This window comes from Aspergillus flavus, chromosome 2, assembly GCF_009017415.1.
Source record: "Aspergillus flavus chromosome 2, complete sequence".
NCBI lineage: Eukaryota > Fungi > Ascomycota > Eurotiomycetes > Eurotiales > Aspergillaceae > Aspergillus > Aspergillus flavus.
The window spans coordinates 86,770-105,483 of record NC_092409.1 but is presented as its reverse complement, the minus strand read 5'-3'; the positions used below and the strand labels follow the sequence as shown (position 1 = coordinate 105,483).

At 49.1% G+C, this 18,714-nt stretch overlaps 7 protein-coding genes across 7 annotated transcripts; 5 read left to right on the top strand and 2 right to left on the bottom strand.

Annotated features, from left to right (window-relative positions):
• Positions 1-330: 330 nt before the first annotated feature.
• On the top strand, positions 331-2,433 carry F9C07_2224811 (uncharacterized protein; the record flags this gene model as incomplete). The annotated part of the gene is made up of 5 exons (XM_071509756.1): positions 331-428; positions 535-926; positions 985-1,591; positions 1,650-2,016; positions 2,077-2,433. The coding sequence occupies 5 exons, from the start codon at positions 331-333 to the stop codon at positions 2,431-2,433; spliced, it is 1,821 nt and encodes a 606-aa protein (XP_071363433.1).
• Positions 2,434-2,457: 24 nt separating this feature from the next.
• Positions 2,458-4,669, bottom strand: F9C07_2251337 (monocarboxylate transporter; the record flags this gene model as incomplete). Its single annotated transcript, XM_041289221.2, has 4 exons — positions 3,540-4,669; positions 3,185-3,429; positions 2,682-3,123; positions 2,458-2,622 (listed from the first exon to the last, which is right to left on the bottom strand). The coding sequence occupies exons 1-4, from the start codon at positions 3,990-3,992 to the stop codon at positions 2,458-2,460; spliced, it is 1,305 nt and encodes a 434-aa protein (XP_041141874.1). The 5' UTR covers positions 3,993-4,669.
• Positions 4,670-4,998: 329 nt separating this feature from the next.
• F9C07_9403 (putative aminotransferase) lies at positions 4,999-6,417 on the top strand (the record flags this gene model as incomplete). Its single annotated transcript, XM_041284519.1, has 1 exon — positions 4,999-6,417. The coding sequence occupies one exon, from the start codon at positions 4,999-5,001 to the stop codon at positions 6,415-6,417; it is 1,419 nt and encodes a 472-aa protein (XP_041141873.1).
• A 1,281-nt stretch (positions 6,418-7,698) lies between these two features.
• On the top strand, positions 7,699-8,118 carry F9C07_9402 (RmlC-like cupin domain-containing protein; the record flags this gene model as incomplete). The annotated part of the gene is made up of 1 exon (XM_071511901.1): positions 7,699-8,118. The coding sequence occupies one exon, from the start codon at positions 7,699-7,701 to the stop codon at positions 8,116-8,118; it is 420 nt and encodes a 139-aa protein (XP_071363432.1).
• A 551-nt stretch (positions 8,119-8,669) lies between these two features.
• F9C07_9401 (uncharacterized protein) lies at positions 8,670-11,878 on the top strand (the record flags this gene model as incomplete). The annotated part of the gene is made up of 3 exons (XM_071511900.1): positions 8,670-8,957; positions 10,327-10,658; positions 10,750-11,878. The coding sequence occupies 3 exons, from the start codon at positions 8,670-8,672 to the stop codon at positions 11,876-11,878; spliced, it is 1,749 nt and encodes a 582-aa protein (XP_071363431.1).
• Positions 11,879-13,287: 1,409 nt separating this feature from the next.
• On the top strand, positions 13,288-13,881 carry F9C07_9400 (putative GPI anchored cell wall protein; the record flags this gene model as incomplete). Its single annotated transcript, XM_041284517.1, has 1 exon — positions 13,288-13,881. One exon carries the CDS (start codon positions 13,288-13,290, stop codon positions 13,879-13,881), a length of 594 nt encoding a protein of 197 aa, XP_041141871.1.
• A 268-nt stretch (positions 13,882-14,149) lies between these two features.
• Positions 14,150-18,443, bottom strand: F9C07_1175546 (sensor histidine kinase/response regulator). Its single transcript, XM_041289220.2, has 5 exons — positions 18,217-18,443; positions 15,242-18,151; positions 14,886-15,189; positions 14,727-14,835; positions 14,150-14,666 (listed from the first exon to the last, which is right to left on the bottom strand). Exons 1-5 carry the CDS (start codon positions 18,309-18,311, stop codon positions 14,419-14,421), a joined length of 3,666 nt encoding a protein of 1,221 aa, XP_041141870.1. The 5' UTR covers positions 18,312-18,443; the 3' UTR covers positions 14,150-14,418.
• Between the last annotated feature and the right edge of the window lie 271 nt (positions 18,444-18,714).

Sequence of the window (18,714 nt, the reverse complement as noted above, 5' to 3'; positions counted from 1 at the left end):
GACGTACCAGGACTAGTCATGTGACAGCGCCTCGGGTTTGACATCGGGAATGAACTTCTCTTCAGACTTCTCAACTATTGTCTTCAAACCCGAAACTCATCCCCGCTCCTTGGAACATCTCATTGATCGGGAATCTTGGCAATCAATAACAGCGTATCAGGAACGGAGACTGTCAGAGAGAACTATGCGATCAAGTCTTTCGTGCGCGTTTTGCCGGTGAGTAGTAAATCAACATCACCCTCGGTAAACCAGAAGTCAACTCGCGGCTCACCCATAGATCCGACGATGCAGAAAATCCAAAATTAAATGTGTCAACACGGGTAGTCCACCATGTCAGAAGTGTCAGAAATCAGAGATTCCCGGTTGTATTCTTACCAGACCGAGACATGTAGCCTCGAGGGTTTCCCGCAAGCGAGGCCAGTTACGCCGTAGGAATGAGGATCTAAAGGATGACCATGAGGAACAAACAAGACCACAGCCGGTCTCATCAGATAATGGCCATACTAGACCACAGCTAACACCGGAATCTTGCAGCGGTGAGGTGGACATCTCACAGATCGACGATCATCTCGCTAGCCTTCCGACAAGTGTGATCCTCAAGTCTCTGAACGTTTTTACGAACAAATTCCCCGAGCTGGGAATTCTTCATCTCCCAACACTCATACAATCGTTTCAGTCGGAGTGCTCCAAGGAGACAAAAGTCCTGCTCGGTGTTACCCTTCTAGTAACAAAAACACAACTGTCGTTGCTTAACCCATCTTGGGCAAACAGTTTGCTGCCTAGTAAGCATTATGAATCTTACATCCGGCAGAGTCTTTCAGGACTCATCCTTCAGCCCCCTGATATACAAGTCGTTCAGGCACTGCTGATAATGGCACTCTACGAATGGGGATGTCGGGACTTCCATAAGGCCTGGGTTTACTGCGGTACGTCATTATCGAAGCTCCCGCATGGAATAATTGTAAGGCTGATCGGATATGCTAGGTATCGCGATTCGAATTATGCAATCTATACAAAGTCGACGTATCGCCCCGTACCCCCTTGATACTGACGTCAGCCTGGGTGCAGTCAAAGATACAGTTGCTCCGGGAATAGAGAATAGAACGATCTGGGCGTGTTTTATCATGGACCGCATGATAAGCTCGGGCACTTACAACCCACCCATGCTTCCCATGTCGGAGATGGAGAAGTTGAAAGTCTCGCGGCCGTTAAGCACCGTTGAATTTGCCTTTGGGACCAACGTAAGCCTTTATTCTGGGCACACAGGGCAGAACCTCACCTGGGCTGAACGTCTGCCGTCGGGCCTTCTTGATATAACCCAGTGCTACGAAATTCTAGTTTCTGGCTTTGATATCTGGGCACAAGTAATGACTTTTATCTTTAACGACGGTCGTCGAGCACCGGGGATGTGTGCCCCGGAGAACTGCCCTTGGGTCCCAGGGTCTCCGTGGTCTAGGACTAAGGCCCAATTGGAAAGGTGGAGGGCCGGCCAACACAATCGCCTTCATTACCCGAGTAACAGTGTTGCGATCCACATGACATTGGGATATGGAGAGTCCTTCACATACATCAATCTTCTCTATTATCTGAGGTTGGACATCATCCTTTCTCCATCGAGAATAGTGAGACTGACTTGTGTTTGTATATAGCACTCTTATGCTCCACCGCGAATATTTCCCTTTCATGCCCACCGCGGAGTCGGGCCCGAGAGGGCCTGTGGACCACCCCCTGCTCGAAGCGGAAGCACCCGTTGGCTGGTGGGAATCAAGCGCACTAGAGCTATTCTCTGCAGCCGAGCACATTGCCAGGCTTTTACATGAAGCATCAGAATGTGGAGCCCATCTGATGACGCCATTTGTTGGATTTTGTGCTTTTTCTGCATCGTATATGAATCTCTACATCTACCGATTTCCTCGCATGAACCTTGGTCGAAGTCCTCAGGCTGAACAGCTGATGAACTTTTGTCTCGCTTACTTGGAAGATTTTCGACACGTGTGGAAGCTAGGAGAGGCTTGGGTGCGTCTCTTTGCCATCGAACTTCTATTTCTTGCATGGCGACACTCTAACGTTCATTAGGTATCTACTCTCAAACATGCCTCGCTCTTATACGAGCGCGCTTCCACCGACAGGGGAAGATACTTGGGAAAGTCCCGACAAGACTTCGATCATCTTCACCAGTCGATACACGAGTTCCGAGTTGTTGACCGATCAAATCAACATATACAAGAAATCGAAGGAGCTGGGGGACCAAGTCCGGGAGTGACTTATAGCCAACCCGCGCAACGGATTGTCCCCAGCTCTGAGTCGGATAATCTTAGCGCACCGCTCACTCATCTGCTTACGGAAGTCAGCACTTATTCTCACGAACAGGGCGCATGGTCGCAGTGGTGGCCTACGTTGGAAGACATCGATCTTGCACTAGTCTCAGGATGACAGTTCTGTGGCTAACTCGTACCATCATACTTTAACGAGCAAGTGCGTTGAATACATTGAGCGCAGAACGATCGTGAAAAGAAGTCCCACTATGGACATAGCACCTGCATAGTATGCCGCTGGCCGATATGACTCGACGTTGTCCGCTTTTCCAGAGAGCGAATAAATTCCAGATGCAATGGGTGATCCCTATGCAGGGTTAGTATGGCATCGTAATACAGAATAAAGAGAATATGTTATCATCTTACAAAAAAGAAGCCCACGAACCATCCTGCCCAGATGATCGGTAGTATCCCAAGTGTGTTCTTGCCGCCAAACATGGCGCCTATAGTGCTGGGAACCAGGCTGAAAAACGCCCCACATCCGAAGCCATTCAGTACAATGAATATGGATAGCACGGCGGTTGTACTAGAGAAGGGCCAGATTACAAGTGCACTGAGCCCGGCCAGCGTGAGTGAGAGGATAAGACTGTTGATCGGACCCAAAACTGAATCCGACAAGAAGCCGGCCAGCACCCGTCCTACTGTGGAGGCAACGTTCCAAATGGCCAACATGATGACTGCGATATTCTGCGAATGGGTAACCGATCGTGCGAAGATAGGAATAAAGTATGGGGGAACAAAAAGAGGAAAGCAAGCCAGCCCGGTGCCGACAAATAAGATCAGGAACTCCTTTTCGCGGAAACGGTACCTGGAAAGCTCACAGTGTCAAAATCTCCCGATGGTTAGATTGTACAATGGACAGTTCTCACCATTGTGGGCGTGGGACTGAGTTCTTCGCATGAGATGGCTGTCGGATAAGGCATGCAGCTGGAGTACAAACCCCCCACAACAGAAACGCTAGAACGCGGAATATCCATTCAAGTGGTAGTTGCTTCACCATCATGTTGGTCGCAATACTCATAATGGCAGAGCCTAGACTCCCGCCCCCAAAGACGATCCCGACGGCTAGCCCACGGTGTCTCTCGAACCATTGCATTGGGGCAGTCGAACAAGTCTGGTTCGATTTGTCAGACAAGAGAGGGCCCAGCACTACTTAGTGCGAGAAATACATAGAAAATAGAAAGGATGAACACCAAATGTGGAATATAGTAATGAGAACCATACCAGAATCGTCAGGCCTCCTCCAACGCCAAAGATGATGCCATGTGTCACAAACAATGCACCGACGTACTCGGTTACCCAGCTCGCCAGGAATTCCCCTAGACCCATAAGCACTGCTCCGACTAGAGCAGTTCGTTGATATCCCCACCTCCGGATGATCAGTCCTACCGGGATACTGATCGACACCATAAAGGATGTAGCCAGAGAGCCAACGAAGGTCAATGTGGTTAAGGAAGAGGAGGTTGATTCTAGTAGCTGGATTTGCAAAACTCCCCAGGAATAAATGATGCCGAGATAAACAAACAGAGAGCAAGCAGCGGCTCCCACAACTATCCATCCTCTCCAACCGTCCACAACATCGTCATGGGGACGTGAGGGCTCACTCTCGGCAGTGATAGGGAATGGAGCCTCTGCTTTTGTGTGGGGCGCTGAAGGACCTTCTCCAGTTTCCTCCATGACTGACGATACACTGGTTTTCCAGATTGCGTCTTGTCCTGCCCTGTACGCTCAAGCGATGCCAATATTGTTTGTAGTGAATTTCTTCTCTCTGAAGGGGCTTTCCGAATTTCAAGCATTATGTACGTCCAACACGTTCTTATACAACCAGAAAAAGCCGACATTACCTGATAGAATCCACATTATGACTATTAGCACGACACTAATTATCGTGAGGACTTGTTTGAACCCGAGGGAAAGCGATCAAGTCGCTAGCACAGTCTCAAAATCGACCTTTGAAATCCGAGGTTCTGTTGCCTTCGCCTGGTATCAGCAAACCCGATGCTGGTTCAAACCCGATGTTAAGTAATTCACTCGACTCCAGCCCACACCTTATTGATAATACTTTCTTTCACGCTGCATTCCGACACGAATGCTTCACTAGCCTGGCCTTCTTGCTTCAGGCCGCAGAGTCCACACATCGATCATACTTTGTTCGCAGAGGCAAGAATAAGCTTCGGCTATTTGCCATGTCTGATAGCCTACGGAGGACAATCCTTTTGAATGCTGCGAAGTGTTTACCTGCAGTTGAGGCGAGTGAAAAGAAATAAGAAAAAAAATCTCTAGCGTGGTAAGCCACATGGATTGATTGTCGATGCCCAAGCAATCGCCGCGATATTTAGAGATAGATGCGGCCGGTGGCTCTGGGCGATCCCTCCCACAAACTTCCACCGAATATGTTAATGGTATAAGCTGTTAGAAAAAGAAAATGATGTTTTTGATCTGGTTTGGTTCACCAGCCTGTGTTGGTGCGAAAGCCGACCGGATTTCGGCTCTCGGCTCTGGAAGGAGTCAAACGCGCGAGAACACTCAATGTGACCGTATATATTCTTGTGGTAGAATGTTGAGTTAATCTCTGCATTCTTGCTATTTCTAGGCTGCGAAAACCGAGCTCCTGGCACACCATTGAAATAGTTCAGGAATTATACTACTCTGACATCTCGCTCAACAATTCAACTTTACCAAAATGGCACCTTCCAGGGTGGACGATGACATCCAGTCAAGGCCAAATACGCAAATCCTGCCAAATGTGAAGCCAAACGGTGAAGGCCATCTTCTGCATCGTTCTCTCATAGAACATCCTGTCATGGTGGAGAAAGCTAAAGGGCTGACATTGCATCTGTCCGATGGTCGCACTGTCCTGGATGCTTGCGCTGGCGCCGCAGTTGCCTTAATCGGTCATGGCCGCGAAGAGGTTCATCAAGCAATTATGAAGCAGATGCAGAATGTCAGCTACATCCACACACAGTCCTACACCACCTCGTCGGCGGAGGATCTGGCTGATTTTCTCCTGAGCGGAAACCCCTACGGACTCGAGAAGGCATTTTTTGTCGGCAGTGGCAGCGAGGCGGTTGAGTCTGCTTTGAAGCTGGCGCGACAGTACCATTATGAGAATAATGAACCTGACCGACTGCATTTTGTCTCCCGACAGCAGAGCTATCACGGCAATAGCATTGCTGCCATGTCAATTTCGTCAAATCTTGCTCGCAAGGTTCCCTTTACCGGCTTTATGTACCCTCATACCTCTCACGTTACCCCCGCATACGCATACCGGCACCAGATGGCGGGAGAGACCGAGGCAGAATTTACGGCCCGACTGCTGCGTGAGCTTGAGGAGGAGTTCCTCCGAATCGGTCCCGAGAAGATTATTGCTTTTGTAGCCGAACCGATCGTTGGCGCCACCGCGGGTTGCGTCACAGCCCCCGCCGGATACTTTACCGGTGTCCGTGCCATGTGCGATCGGTACGGCATCCTACTGATCCTTGATGAAATTATGTGTGGCGTGGGACGTTCAGGGACATTTTTCGCTTTTGAACAGGAAAACGTCGTTCCTGACATTATGACTATCGCCAAGGGACTTGGAGGTGGATATGCACCCATCGCAGGTGTCTTGGTCCACAAGAAGGTGATTGATGTGCTCCGCAAGGGCAGCAACGCTTTCAACCATGGCCATACCTACCAGGCCCACCCTGTTTCTTGCGCTGCCGCGTTGGCGGTCCAGCAAGTCGTTCGACGAGAGAAGCTGGTTGAACGCTGCGCTGCTCTGGGACAGATTCTGGAACAGCAATTGAAGACTGAATTGGCACACTGCCCATCAGTTGGCGATATTCGTGGACGAGGCCTCTTTTGGGCAGTAGAGTTCGTGCAGGACAGCACGACCAAGGCGACGTTTGACCCCACGTTTAAGTTCGGCTTGCGAGTTCAACAAGCTGCGTTCGACCGAGGATTGGCAGTGTATCCTGGTGCGGGGACTGTGGATGGCATGCGAGGCGATCACATCCTCCTGGCCCCTCCATTTACTGTTACTGAGGCGGAATTGCGACAGATCTGTGAGGTCTTGCGAGAGGCGATAAAATCTCAGGAAAAAGAGTATATGACTTGTTAACACCTGGGCGTGGTAGGCGCTGTGCAGGGCCATCTATGTCTATAACATTTTCTTATAGTATTAATACCCGATTCAATATTTCAGTATGCGATATGTTGTAGGGCTATGGATATGATATCACGAAAGAGGCAACAAACCCCATGGTTGTGCATGGGCCCAGTATCTCTCCTCACTTCATTATAAAATTCTCTTCGCCCGAATTGTTTAAAGGTCTTCGCAGTGACGGAGTATCACATGATTGTGTAGACTATTGGAATATTTTGCCGTACTCAAGTTGACCCTAGATAGACTGGTTCAATGTCGACTCGACCGGGATAGCTTTACAACCTGGGCTGGATATTGTGATCTCTACCAAGTAGACTAATGCTGACATAGACCAACCACACTTGATTAGATCCTATTCCACGGCCTTGCCGTTCCGCCTGAAATAACTGCTGGAGGTGGAAAGAGGGAATTGAGTCACTATAGAGAAGAGTCTAGTTTGACACTAAGCCTTGTAGTCAGTCGTCCCATGTCTCTGCCTGGCTGTGGTAACTTGAATGTATTTCCAACTGAAATTCAGCAACGAGGGGTGTATCCTGGTATTAAAAGTATTAAACGCTATGGCTGAATAGTGTACTAAATATTTATTATTGTCAACTCCGACTAATTGGGAATATTACCGCACCTTTGAAGTTGTAGATCTTAAGATATATTATTATCACACTAGACGCTCTAAACTATAACACTTCTGGATCTTGCATACTTTCTCCTGATATGTATTGACCGTACCTTCTTTCTATAACTGAGGGGGAACTGTAGCAGATCTGCGTAGTTTGCGAGAGGCGATGGAATCCTAGGGAAAGGAGTACATCAGTTATCAACAGCCTGAATTAGATAGGCGGTTTACAGGTCCATATATGCATAGAACGCTTTCTTATGGGCTCAATACCTCGAATCAATATTTTGGTATGCGATCTGTTGTCAATGTGATCTCACTGCAATCTATTCCCGAAAGAGGCAATAAATCCCAGGGTTGTGTGCTTGGGCCCAGTATCTCCCCTCACTCCAAGATCGATCTCCCTTCATCCGAATGGCTGTAAGATTTATAAAATCCCTCGAACAACGGCGGATTCCATAGTATGTAGATAATTTGAATATTCTGGGCATAATATACCTGCGGGCCTTGTACTGTCCCTTATTCTGTGGAAAGGGTCGAAAGGCAGCTATATCAACATCCTAGTATGATTGGTAATCGTCATCAAGCCGCTCATATTTGCTAAGATAATTCCAGCGTCTACAATGCCGAACACGAAACCGATGGTGCTTCCACCAAGTACCATCTCTAACCTTCCCTCCGAGTCATTCGAAGACCCATCCCGAGGCGAGGTATCGTGGCGCACGCTTTTCACACAGCCAAAGACCCCAACGAACGATCTCTCTGCCGGGATTGCTGTCTGTCCGGGTTATTCTGGATACTTATGCAGCCATCATCATGCTCAGGCCGAGATATACTACATCCTGCAGGGGCGAGGAGTAGTGACTATTGATGGGGTACAACATAAGGTTGAAAAAGGGTGTGCAGTTTTCATTCCGGGTGGCATGGAACATTCAGTTACGAATAATGCGGAAGAAGAGCTGAAATGGCTCTATGTCTTTCCGGAAACCAAGTTTAGTGATGTTGTGTATCATTTTACTGGAAATGGGAGGCCGAAGCTATAGGTCAATTGACGATTGCATGGATATATTGGTGACTCTCGAGACATTTTCAACGGGGATCTCTTCTCGAGCAGATATTTTCTTTTCAATTGAGTACTCATGGTTTCGTCATCTGCTTTTCTTGGCTTCGGTCAATATTACATCGCTGAGGCGTATATACTGGAGAAAACTGGTTTATTCTCAGTCCTAGGTGGTTCGATCATGGACCAGGGTATAGCTTAAACCTCAGTAAGGCATTGCCAGGGTTGACATTCTTCACAGCTAGGGGTTCAGGACAAGGACATGCATGATGATCTACTACATAGTATGGATAGAGACTGCTATATGGAAAGGGTTAAGCCCTGTGGCTGAAGACTCCGGCAAGCGTTCCGACCAATCACGTGTGCTGCCACAGCTTTGAAGTCGTCGATCTCGAGCTACGTCATCGTTACTTAACCCTAACGCCGCTTCATTGTTGTATAGCGTCTCTTGATATATATTGAGCATACCCCCAAGAAACTGCGAGTCCATGAGTCACTTCGCACCCCATTCTATTACTCTGATTCTTTTTCACTATGGATCACCCGCGCAAAAGTGCCCAACCGGCCGCGTCGACCAACCGTGTACCAACCGTTCGCTCTAACCCCGTCATCAAGCGCTCAGTCTCGTCTGCGACAGCCGGAATTCATAATCAGACTGGCTCGGGACCGACCGATCAACCCCAGGAGCCAAATAAACAGGCACTCCACTACAGTCTCCAGATGAAGAATGCGCTGACAGAGCTCCTTAATGATGTCCGAGCCAAGGGAAGCGATCAGGGAAGCCGCTGCCTCCAGAATATCCTGATGGAGAATGAACGAGAAGTAAGGGAGAATAGACGGAAATCACTGAATACTCGAGGCGCGAAGTGAGGACATAGTCGACTTTCGCGGAATGTTATCCTATCTCTTTCCCGAGAAACAAGCCATTGGAGGTCTTCCGACCGTGTGCAAATATAGGGCTTTACGACGATGGTTATGTCGCTTTCATACATTGTACTGATGGGAGGAGAGCTTTACAGGACTCGTGACGTGAGAATACGATAATCCCTTATTTGTGGAGAGATCAATCGCCAACACAACGCCGAGCTGTCTCCAGCCCTGCATATGGCGGCAGAGAATATCATGTTGGCAGTATGTATGGTCGGCCACTGCAATGTTGCATTATCGCGACATTCCTTACACGCTCGTGTCACAACTGGCTTTGGGGATCTCAATTTGCACCCTCATGCTCTTGCTGGCATGCCTTAGCGACGCATGTGTATACCTTGTCCTGTCTTTGTGCCTGATCCTTAGATTACTAGCATATGCATATACGACATAATAGTAGCGACGGAGTTTCTTTTCAGCATATGTGGTTCAGCTTTGGTTCAATTCATGCCTAAAGTCAGTATATATATAGTTGATGTTTCTAGTGTGCGTTAGGATTCTCTCCCTTTGGTGACACACCAGACATTTATTTCTTATATCATCCTATTCGATCACCGCCAATCATCTTAACCATCAATACACTCGAGATCGTTGCCGACCGTGTTGTCGAGCCATGTGAAAGTATATCCGGTTGCCATCAGTGGCCATTGAGTTGCGGCTCGGATACATTATCCTACTACCCCTGATAGGGTTCGCAATTCGGATCATAACCATGGAAAACGTACAGGAGTACAGAGCGTATGACCGCGCCATGATATCATTGAGGCATGCGCCGTACATGCTCGATCAGGGACATGATGGGACATATAACCGTTGGTGCCATGAGCAGGTTCTCGAGAAGCACAAGTCTGGGAAATAGGTAAAACAATCACACAGCTCATACCCATCAACAGAAAAAAAGATTGATCCCGACCCTCTTCACCAGGTTCCTCTAGGTATAGATCCAAATATGTGACACGAGTTGGAGACTACGTTTCCATTGCGTCACCAAAGCACATACTGGACAATCTTTTGCCTCTTCTTCTGATAATACTCCCCTAAGAGCATTGGCAAAGCAATATGTCATTCATAGACTAGGGGCAATCGCTGTCAATGGTTAACGTCAGGCCATTCTTCAAACACCACCTCATGCGTACTTGTGTCTATCCGGTAATGATGGCAGACATCATCCGACTTTTCATGGCGCAAATACGCCAGCATGTGGGCTCATCCTCTTCTTTCTATCCCACCTAATGCCTCGTGAAGACCTAACATTCGTTGCCAGCTGACCGCTAGCGATCTCGCCAAGTTGGCCCGCGTGTCGCATGAGTTGAACGATTTGGCAACACCGTACCTGTATCAGACAGTACACTTCCATAGTCCCGGGCGCATCAAGCCGGATGATCAGCTGTTGTCGCAACTGGATATCCTCGGAAATCTCCACTTCAACAAACTCGTATATACAAGGCGCGTGGTCGTGTCAGGATCATGGTACGAGGCTTATGCTGCGATTGACTCCGAGCTTGGCGAGCACCAGATTCTTTCCCCAGCAGCTCGCATGTTCAGCAACATCATCCGCAATTGCATTCAAAGGATGCCGAATTTAGAGGAGTTCATGTACTATCCATCCTTTCCCCTATCCCATTGGGGTTGCTCAATGGTATCCATGGCGATCATCTGAAGGGGGCTAAGCTAACCTACCTTTCAGCTGGGACATGCAAGTTTCACTGACACAGGTCTTGCTGACGACCGTATTGCTGCAACAGAGGCTGCGGTGCTTGCGAATCCGTATGGGTACGGACTGCACCCCGAAGCCGTTCTTTCGCCCAACCTTGCACCTCCACACAACAGTCAAGCTAAGGGTGATGCACCTCACCCAAGTCGATAACGTCGTGGTTTTACAATCCTTAGGTGTGGCTCTGAAGCATGCTACACAACTAGAGCGCCTTTCTATATGGGCCGATGACCGTGCCGAGCTCAGCATTAGCAGTCTCGTGGAGGACTGGCATAAACCTGCTCCATTTCGATTGCGCTCTTTGGACATTCGTGGGTTTTCCGACATAGGAATCCCCGCGAAGAGCATGTGGGCAGCAATTCCACCAACCGAACTGAGAGAACTGACGCTAGAGCTAGGACCGAGCCTCCTGGTGCAGGATCCAACGGAGTTCTGGGATGCGTCTGTTGAAGCTGACTTGCGTCCGCTTAGGTTGAGGGTGAACCTAGGTATCAAGGGCATTCAAGAATTCATTTCGTCTTTCAGTGGCTTGGAGGCATTTCACCTCGTCCCATCTGACACACTACGACCGATGGAGCCAATCCGCGTTCTCGTGGATGCTCTCAGAAGGCACCATTCTTCCACTCTGAAGGTGCTGGGCCTGAGTCCGTTTTTGGATGGGTCGAAGTATGTGCTGGACGTGCCAGATATCAAGTATTTGGTAGGGGCGTTGCCAGATATCGAAGAACTTCGCGTGAGTCAAGCGAGTCTGAATCAAGTGCGTCTCTGCTCAAGTAGATGCTATTTTGGGTTGTCACTGACTCGGTTTCCGCACCAGGAATTCATGCAAATCGCACTGTTATTGCCCCGTTTACGTGTAGCCCAGATTGACCTAGTCCACGAGGATCCAGCTACGGAATCTATCTTTCTAGACTTCATCGTTTATCTTTTACGAAAAGGCTATGCCAGGAATCTTACCTATGTGGCCTTTGACGATACCACCGTGCGCGAAATCCGCCGAAATCCGATACGGCTTTCCGACGGAGTCTCTCGTGTTGGATATGTCGGTGGCACGGTCCTATTGAATGAAGAAGTCTTCGACTGGGTTAGAACATCCTTCTAAGTTCGCAAAGAAACAATGATATCGATTATCAAGCCGGATGCTACCCCTGAGAATGTCAAGAACTACTCCCCTCATCGATTTTTCGACTGTCAGTGCCCTATGGGTAGTATGTCGGTTCTCTAGCACAGGTCATATACAGGACCTTTGCCGTTCTCCACCCGAAGCATGTGTATATTATTGCGTTCTAATGGATTTCGCGAGTCATGTCGGAATGGCAAAACTCGAAGTATTAGTACGGACTGGGTCCGAAAAATTTGCGATCGGTGTGCGCTTCGAAGCCTGGCAAAAAGCGCCGCGTATTTACGTGTTTGATGGATTGGCATTTGGAAAAGGGGGGGCATAGCATTAGATCCGTAAATACTAGCTTTCGAAAGTAATTAACTATGAGAAAGCGATTAGGACTCGGTGGGTAGGTTTGAAGACGGTCGCAGAGACGACTTTTTTTCTCGTATAATTCGCCACAACCGGTGTCCCAATCCTATTTTACAAATCCTGGATTCGAAAGGCACATTAGAACACATAATCTAAGGGTAGGAAAATTAGTCCAGATGGGCGATCATGACTGAAAACGGATTTCCAGCTAAAAGAGAACGTAAAATCGACGTGGGGGGAATTGCGTGACTTTAGGGCTGTAGCGTGTGTTAAACCCTTATTTTCTCGAACGCCACACCAGATGCCGTTCGTTGGAAATCCGACGCATACAAAACGACGAGTCCAGCCCAGTTACGCAGTACCAAATGCCGGAATCGATTGGGAGTTCTGGGGCGAAGCGTCGTCAGACAGCCACAGCCGGGATTACGTATCCAGAGCTATTTGTGGGCTGTGTCGAAGCGCCGGCTCCACTCTTAACGCGTCAGGCACCGACCAGTCGGTCCAGAACCATGTGGGCGACCCGCCATGTTGATCTTGATGGGTTTCTAGATTGGTCTTCAGGTCCAGGGACAATTCCAGTATTGGTGGAAGCTTCTGCCTAAGCATCGAAGCCCTAGGGTGCCTGGGCCAATGGAACTCTTGCCCTGGACGTTCGAGACTCTGCGCTCCACAGTTCGCGTGGAAATGCGTATCCGAATTCTGACATGACACACGACTGAGCCATACATCGTACGGAGGAGTTTCCCACACTGATTAGGGTGTTTGGCCAATGTTCGCCATCTTCTCCGGCTCCACCATGGGGCATATATAGCGCTATACTCCCCCGACCTGCAGCCTCTTGCATTTGCACTTTCAAACTGCACACACAGTCCTTTCAGTTCTTTTCAGTCATTCCTTTGACTTAAGATTATCGTTGAGGTTGACCCTCCGACTTTCATTTCTATATCCACCCTTCCCGGCCCCTCCTTAGAGCCGAATTTGCCTTCCCTCCTTATTTCTACGACAGCCCTTGTCAATTCCCATTCACTACCAGCAGAATGATGCTCTCTAAGATCCTTCTTTCCGCGGTCTGTGCGATGACTGCTTCTGCCCTCCCTCATCACTACCCCAGAGGTAGTCCTGTCAGCGTTGCTCCGACCACCACTTCCATCGCCGCCAGCTCTAGCTCCAGTGCCAGCGCCAGTGCCAGCGCCAGTGCCAGTGCCAGCGGATCTGGCAATGTCCAGATTGTGAACAACCTCGGCAGCACCGTATACCTGTGGTCCACCTCCGACACCTCCAGCGACACGCAGACCATTTCCTCTGGCGGCAGCTATTCCGAGGCTTGGAAGACCGAGTCCACCGGCGGTATCTCCATCAAGATGGCAACCACAGACAGTGAAACCAGCGTCTTGCAATTCGAGTACACCGCGGATGGCGACACCGTTTATTGGGATCTCTCGTCTATCAACCTGGACTCTGACTCGGAATTTATCACCGCTGGCTTCTCGGCCACCCCGAGTGATTCGAGCTGTTCGTCTGCATCCTGCTCCGCGGGAGATACCGACTGCGCCGCTTCGTATCAGCAGCCCGATGACACCGACACTAACAGTTGTTCTGCTAGTGCTGGCATTACGGTCACCCTGGGTTAAGAAGAAGAGCTATGGATGCCTCATTTGGGTACGGACTAGCCGGTCTTCATCAGAGAAGACACGGCGGATTTTAGACGGCAAGGCAGGCCTTGCAGCTTCACGGCGACGACGGACATTGACCTTATGATGCCTCTCTTTGAACTTAGAATAGATCTCCACGTTTAGAATGAAAATACCGATTTGTTGAAGTTTGGGATATCCACATCAAATAATAATTTCTTTTATAATATGTACTATAGTTCTAGACGCTACGTATGAAGGCACCGCTCATGATGAAGCAGGCGTCATTGCTGACCACACCCCAAGATGTTCATATATTCCTCGTACACAGTCCTAGGTTTTACGCGCATACCTCTGATGCGCCCAAAGGAATAGGAGTTTAAACAGCGATTACAGCTGACTATGCACATTCCATGAGATCCAGTATGGAGAGCATGAACTCTAGAGTTGTATATAATAGGCTAATTAGGCGAGGTACCCTTTGCCCGTTCTATAAGTATTGATCGCTATTTCTATATTCAAACATTCATCATCACATCATGATCGCATATCATCAGACACATCCTTCCCTTCAGATAGCTTTCGCAGTGTTTCTTTCAATTGCTTCAGCGGCGTAGGCTTTGTGAGAAACATATTGGCCCCACTCATCATGGTTTCGTGCTGCATCGAGGCTGACAAAACAGCAGTGAGTATAATTATAGTGGCAGGTGGTAACTTCTTCTTGCGTTCGAAATGTCTCATTTCCCGCGTAGCTGTCAGACCGTCCATTACCGGCATAGAGATATCTACCACTAAATTAGCCTTATCTCGCTTTGCCATAATTAGAGAGAAGGGCCGCGACCAACCCATTACTACAGCGTCATATCGATCGTTCTTAAACTTCTCCAAGGCGTCCTGGCCGTTGACTGCAGTCTGGTATTTAAACCCAGCGCTCTTGACACACATCTCAATAATCTAAGTACGACCGTTAGAATAGGTCACTCAGACAAGCTCAGGTGTCAAACCTTAAGATTGACTTGGTTATCCTCCACGAGAAGAATGTTGCCTGACAGCGACTTAGCCTGGGCTTCTCTTTCGTCGTCGGACGGCCCTTGCTTGTTGTCGCTAGCGACACCGTCAACATCAGTCTTGTCTACATCTGCAGAGTCACTGTTATTGTCTTTGATCTCCGGTGCTCTGTTAGATCTCTGGGAGCTCTCCCTGACAGGTATGGCAGGGGAGTGGTGCCTTTGAGGCATTGAGTGCTGAGAAGGACCTGATAATCCCAGACAATGCTCGAATGCTGTTGAGAGAGTCTTGGGACTCACACTGGGTGAACTGGTCAGTAAAGGATCCCAGCATTGTGGTAGGGAATACTCACGGCTGGGTAAGAAAGATAACCGATTCATCCGCGCTCTCTCCCAATGCTTTCCAGCTACTTGTCCGCGCACTCAGGACAATCAATGGAAGCGAGGGTTTGATTTCCGAGCTATCTGGCGCCGGCTCATTGGAGCCTGGTTGATAGTACTTGTAGTACTCATGCTCAGTGATAATAGCAAAATCTGGCCGTTCATGGTCAAGTTCTTTCTGGTTTAATACGCGTAATCCAAACCATCCCGACACCATATGTCCGAGGCTCGACAGGACATCTTCAAACTTTTGCGAGTCGAACCCCAGGTCGCCCTTTTGAGAGCTCCTTGTGAATAGTGAGACCGTCATGCCGTTCAGCTTATCTCTCAAGGAGGGATAGTCGGAGGACTGGATAGAGGTCGACCGTTCTGGAGGCGTGACAGGGAGAACAACATCTACACTTGTCCCCCGATCGACTTCACTTGTGAATTTGATCTGTCCATTCAAGGACCTCACAATTTGATGGACTAGATGAAGGCCTACCCCTAGACCAGGAGATGTAGTGTCCTCTTGGAGAAAGGCACTGTACAAATGATTCTGAAGAAAGTCTTTAGACATGCCACGCCCAGAGTCACTGATCGTAATGTGAACTGCCGGTCTAGGGTCCTTGCCGTCTATAATTAGCGTGTCTTTCTTCATCAATAGTCGAATGTACCCTGTGCGCGTGTACTTGAGAGCGTTGCCAAATAGATTCATTACCACTCTGCGCCAAGCGCCGGCGTAAACACTGAATTGCCAACTATCCTGCCACTCGATATCCACAATAGTCATGAGTCGAGACTCTGGATTATTGGTATCGTTTTTCAAAGCGACCTCATTATTGTCATTTGGCCCGCGACGCTGATATTCCGCTCCGGCAAGAAGGCCCTCGACCACCTCCTGTACCAACACGCCCAGGTCTTCATCCTGAAGAAAGCCAGGCACCGCTGATTGGGGTTTGGACACGTCCGTTTCTCCTTGTTTACCAGCCACGTCTGACGGCCGTGGTCGGGTGAGGGTATTAATCTTAGCATAATCAAGAAGATGATTTAACGTATCTAACAGGGTCCGCCCGCAACTGTATATGGTCTCGATCAACGACCGTTGCGCGTAGGAGTTCACCATATCTTGGAGCAGCTCCACAGTCCCGAGTAAGCCATGCAAAGGCGACCGCAATTCATGAGATATAGAAGAAATGAAATCGCCCTTGGCTCGGTCGGCTGCCTCCAGGTCTAAACGCGACACCTCGGCCATGACCGTGTTACTGAATGCCGCCATGTATGTTAGATCCTTTGGCTCCGACAACACTCTGCCCGGATCGTCAGTCCAGACTAGATTAATTGTAAACCAACGACTTCGCTGAAAATCCCAGACAGGATATATGGCAATGCATCTCGCGTCCGGTAGAACCTTCATAAGTTGCTTGAGGTCCATAGTTTCCTGCTGTACATCTTTCTTATGGGCATCCGTAGTCTGTGCGCCACGTCCACCACTTTCTGAATAATCCATGTCATCCGCCAATCCCTCATAACTTAATGCGATGGAGCCATCCTCTTCGATATGAAAGATCTTCCCCTTAGGGTACCGATCAATGAGATGACTCACAAAAGCACCAGAGAGAGATACATAATGACTATCCTTCAGGTTCTCGGCTTGGTCAGATGTAGAGGAGGTGAAGTGACCAAGGACCAGACTTCTGGCCTCTTTCTCGTCGTCGGAAGACCCTGAGAACCCAGACTCTGGGTATGAGGCAGAAGGGATCTGGTCCTCGTCTGTTTTATTTTCCACGTTGTATGCTCCTGGGGTGTCATGGGTAGTCTCGGTAGAACCCACGGTTTGTCGCCGAGCATACACGCTTGCATCGATGAACATTGTCCCTTCGACATCCAGTGCCTGATAGATCAAAGAAGCGGCGCGGTTGACGACCGATCGGACACTGGACGGGGTAAGTGTTTCTTGAAGTTGGCTGGTAGTTGGGGAAAGCCGGGGCCGCTGCCTTTTGCTCTTTTTGTTATCTGCCTCGTCTTCATCCCCACTCTCCGCTTCCTGGTGGTTTTCAAATTTCCGAACAGGGGATTTATGTCTGTGCTTCTTCTGTTCTCTGGCTTTGCCTTTTGGTGCTTCCCCGTCCCCATTCACGCATTCCTGCTTTTCATCCTCATCGGGGCTCGATCCAGAGACTTGTAATTGCTCCAATCTCCTGTTCACATGCGCCATCTTCGACCCGTACTTCTTGTCCGATGTATTTCGACTGCTGAACCACTCGGCCAGATCTGACTTTCCTCTGACGAACAATCCTAAGGCCCGAACCATCTTCTCCTCACGATACTCCTCTCGCATCGCTCGTTGCGACAGTAAGTGATCCATGACCGTCGCCGAGAGTTCTTTCAAGAAGCGTACTTGTTCATCACTGACTCCATCTCTTGGCCGGTCATCGAGGACTGCCACCGTCCCAATGACATATGCATCCGGTGACCGGATTGGCACAGACACGTAAAATCTGTTATGCGGATAGCCAGTTACCGATGGGTGGTGTTTGAATCGCTCGTCTTCAGCCAGGTCTGCCGCCACAAAAATGTCCTGTTCGTCCTCCACGAATGATCTTACTGCATGGTAGCACATTGTGATCTTTTGGCGCGGGAGGCGACGAACGCCCAGCCATAAGGCTTCTGTTTGCTCACACCCCTCGGTACCGCGCAAGCTTAGTCCCGGGGTTGATTCGGCTACGACATGTTGCATGGTCTTATCAAAAAGTGATATCAGGGCTCTTTGAGCGCCCATTCGTAGTGCAGCAAGTTGCGCAAAGACTGTCAAGACATTGTCGCGTGACACATTCGGATGGGTTCCAATCGATTGCTGGGCATGTTTCTCGGAATCCGAAAACCCCCAGTATGGAAGATAGCTATATAATTGAATCGTTAGAGGTAGTTCACGCGATGATTGCAATGGAACGGAGGGTTTAGTTACAGGTGCATCTCTCGTTCCCGGGCTCCCTCGCGATTGTAGGCGTACTTGCGAGGGCCCCCTTCCCAGCCTCCCCCTGAACTTTCACGGGAATGCATATTTGTTCGGTATGGGTAAGTGTACTCTAATCTACCCAGTGAAGAGTGTGTAAAATCGCGTAAAATCACGTTCGACGTTGATGAAATTGTGCTAACAACCGTTTTTAGCTTTCTGTTTTGTGGCAGATGCTCTTGAAGGGGGATGTTCCATCCCCTATTGTTTACCCAGCAGAAGCAAACGATGATAATATCTGCCTCTTAACAGTATCTTGGGGTAGAATCAGGATCGTGTGGTGGAGATTCGTGCGGAGGTTCGTGATTCATGTTATGTTGCCAAACAGCTGCTCGGCGCGTAGGCCATGTTGCGGGCCAAATAGCGGAATTTTATATCGCGTCTGATTGAAGCCACACATCTTCTAGACCCTCCTGATGATGCGAGTCCTCGATGACGTATAGAAGCAAA

Coding starts and splice junctions, on each gene's coding strand:
- F9C07_1175546 (XM_041289220.2), bottom strand. CDS start 18,311: ATGCATTCCCGTGAAAGTTCAGGGGGAGGCTGGGAAGGGGGCCCTCGC. Junction 15,190..15,241: donor GTTATCTTTCTTACCCAGCC/GTGAGTATTCCC, acceptor CAGTTCACCCAG/TGTGAGTCCCAAGACTCTCT. Junction 14,667..14,726: donor ATATGACGCTGTAGTAATGG/GTTGGTCGCGGC, acceptor ATTTAGTGGTAG/ATATCTCTATGCCGGTAATG.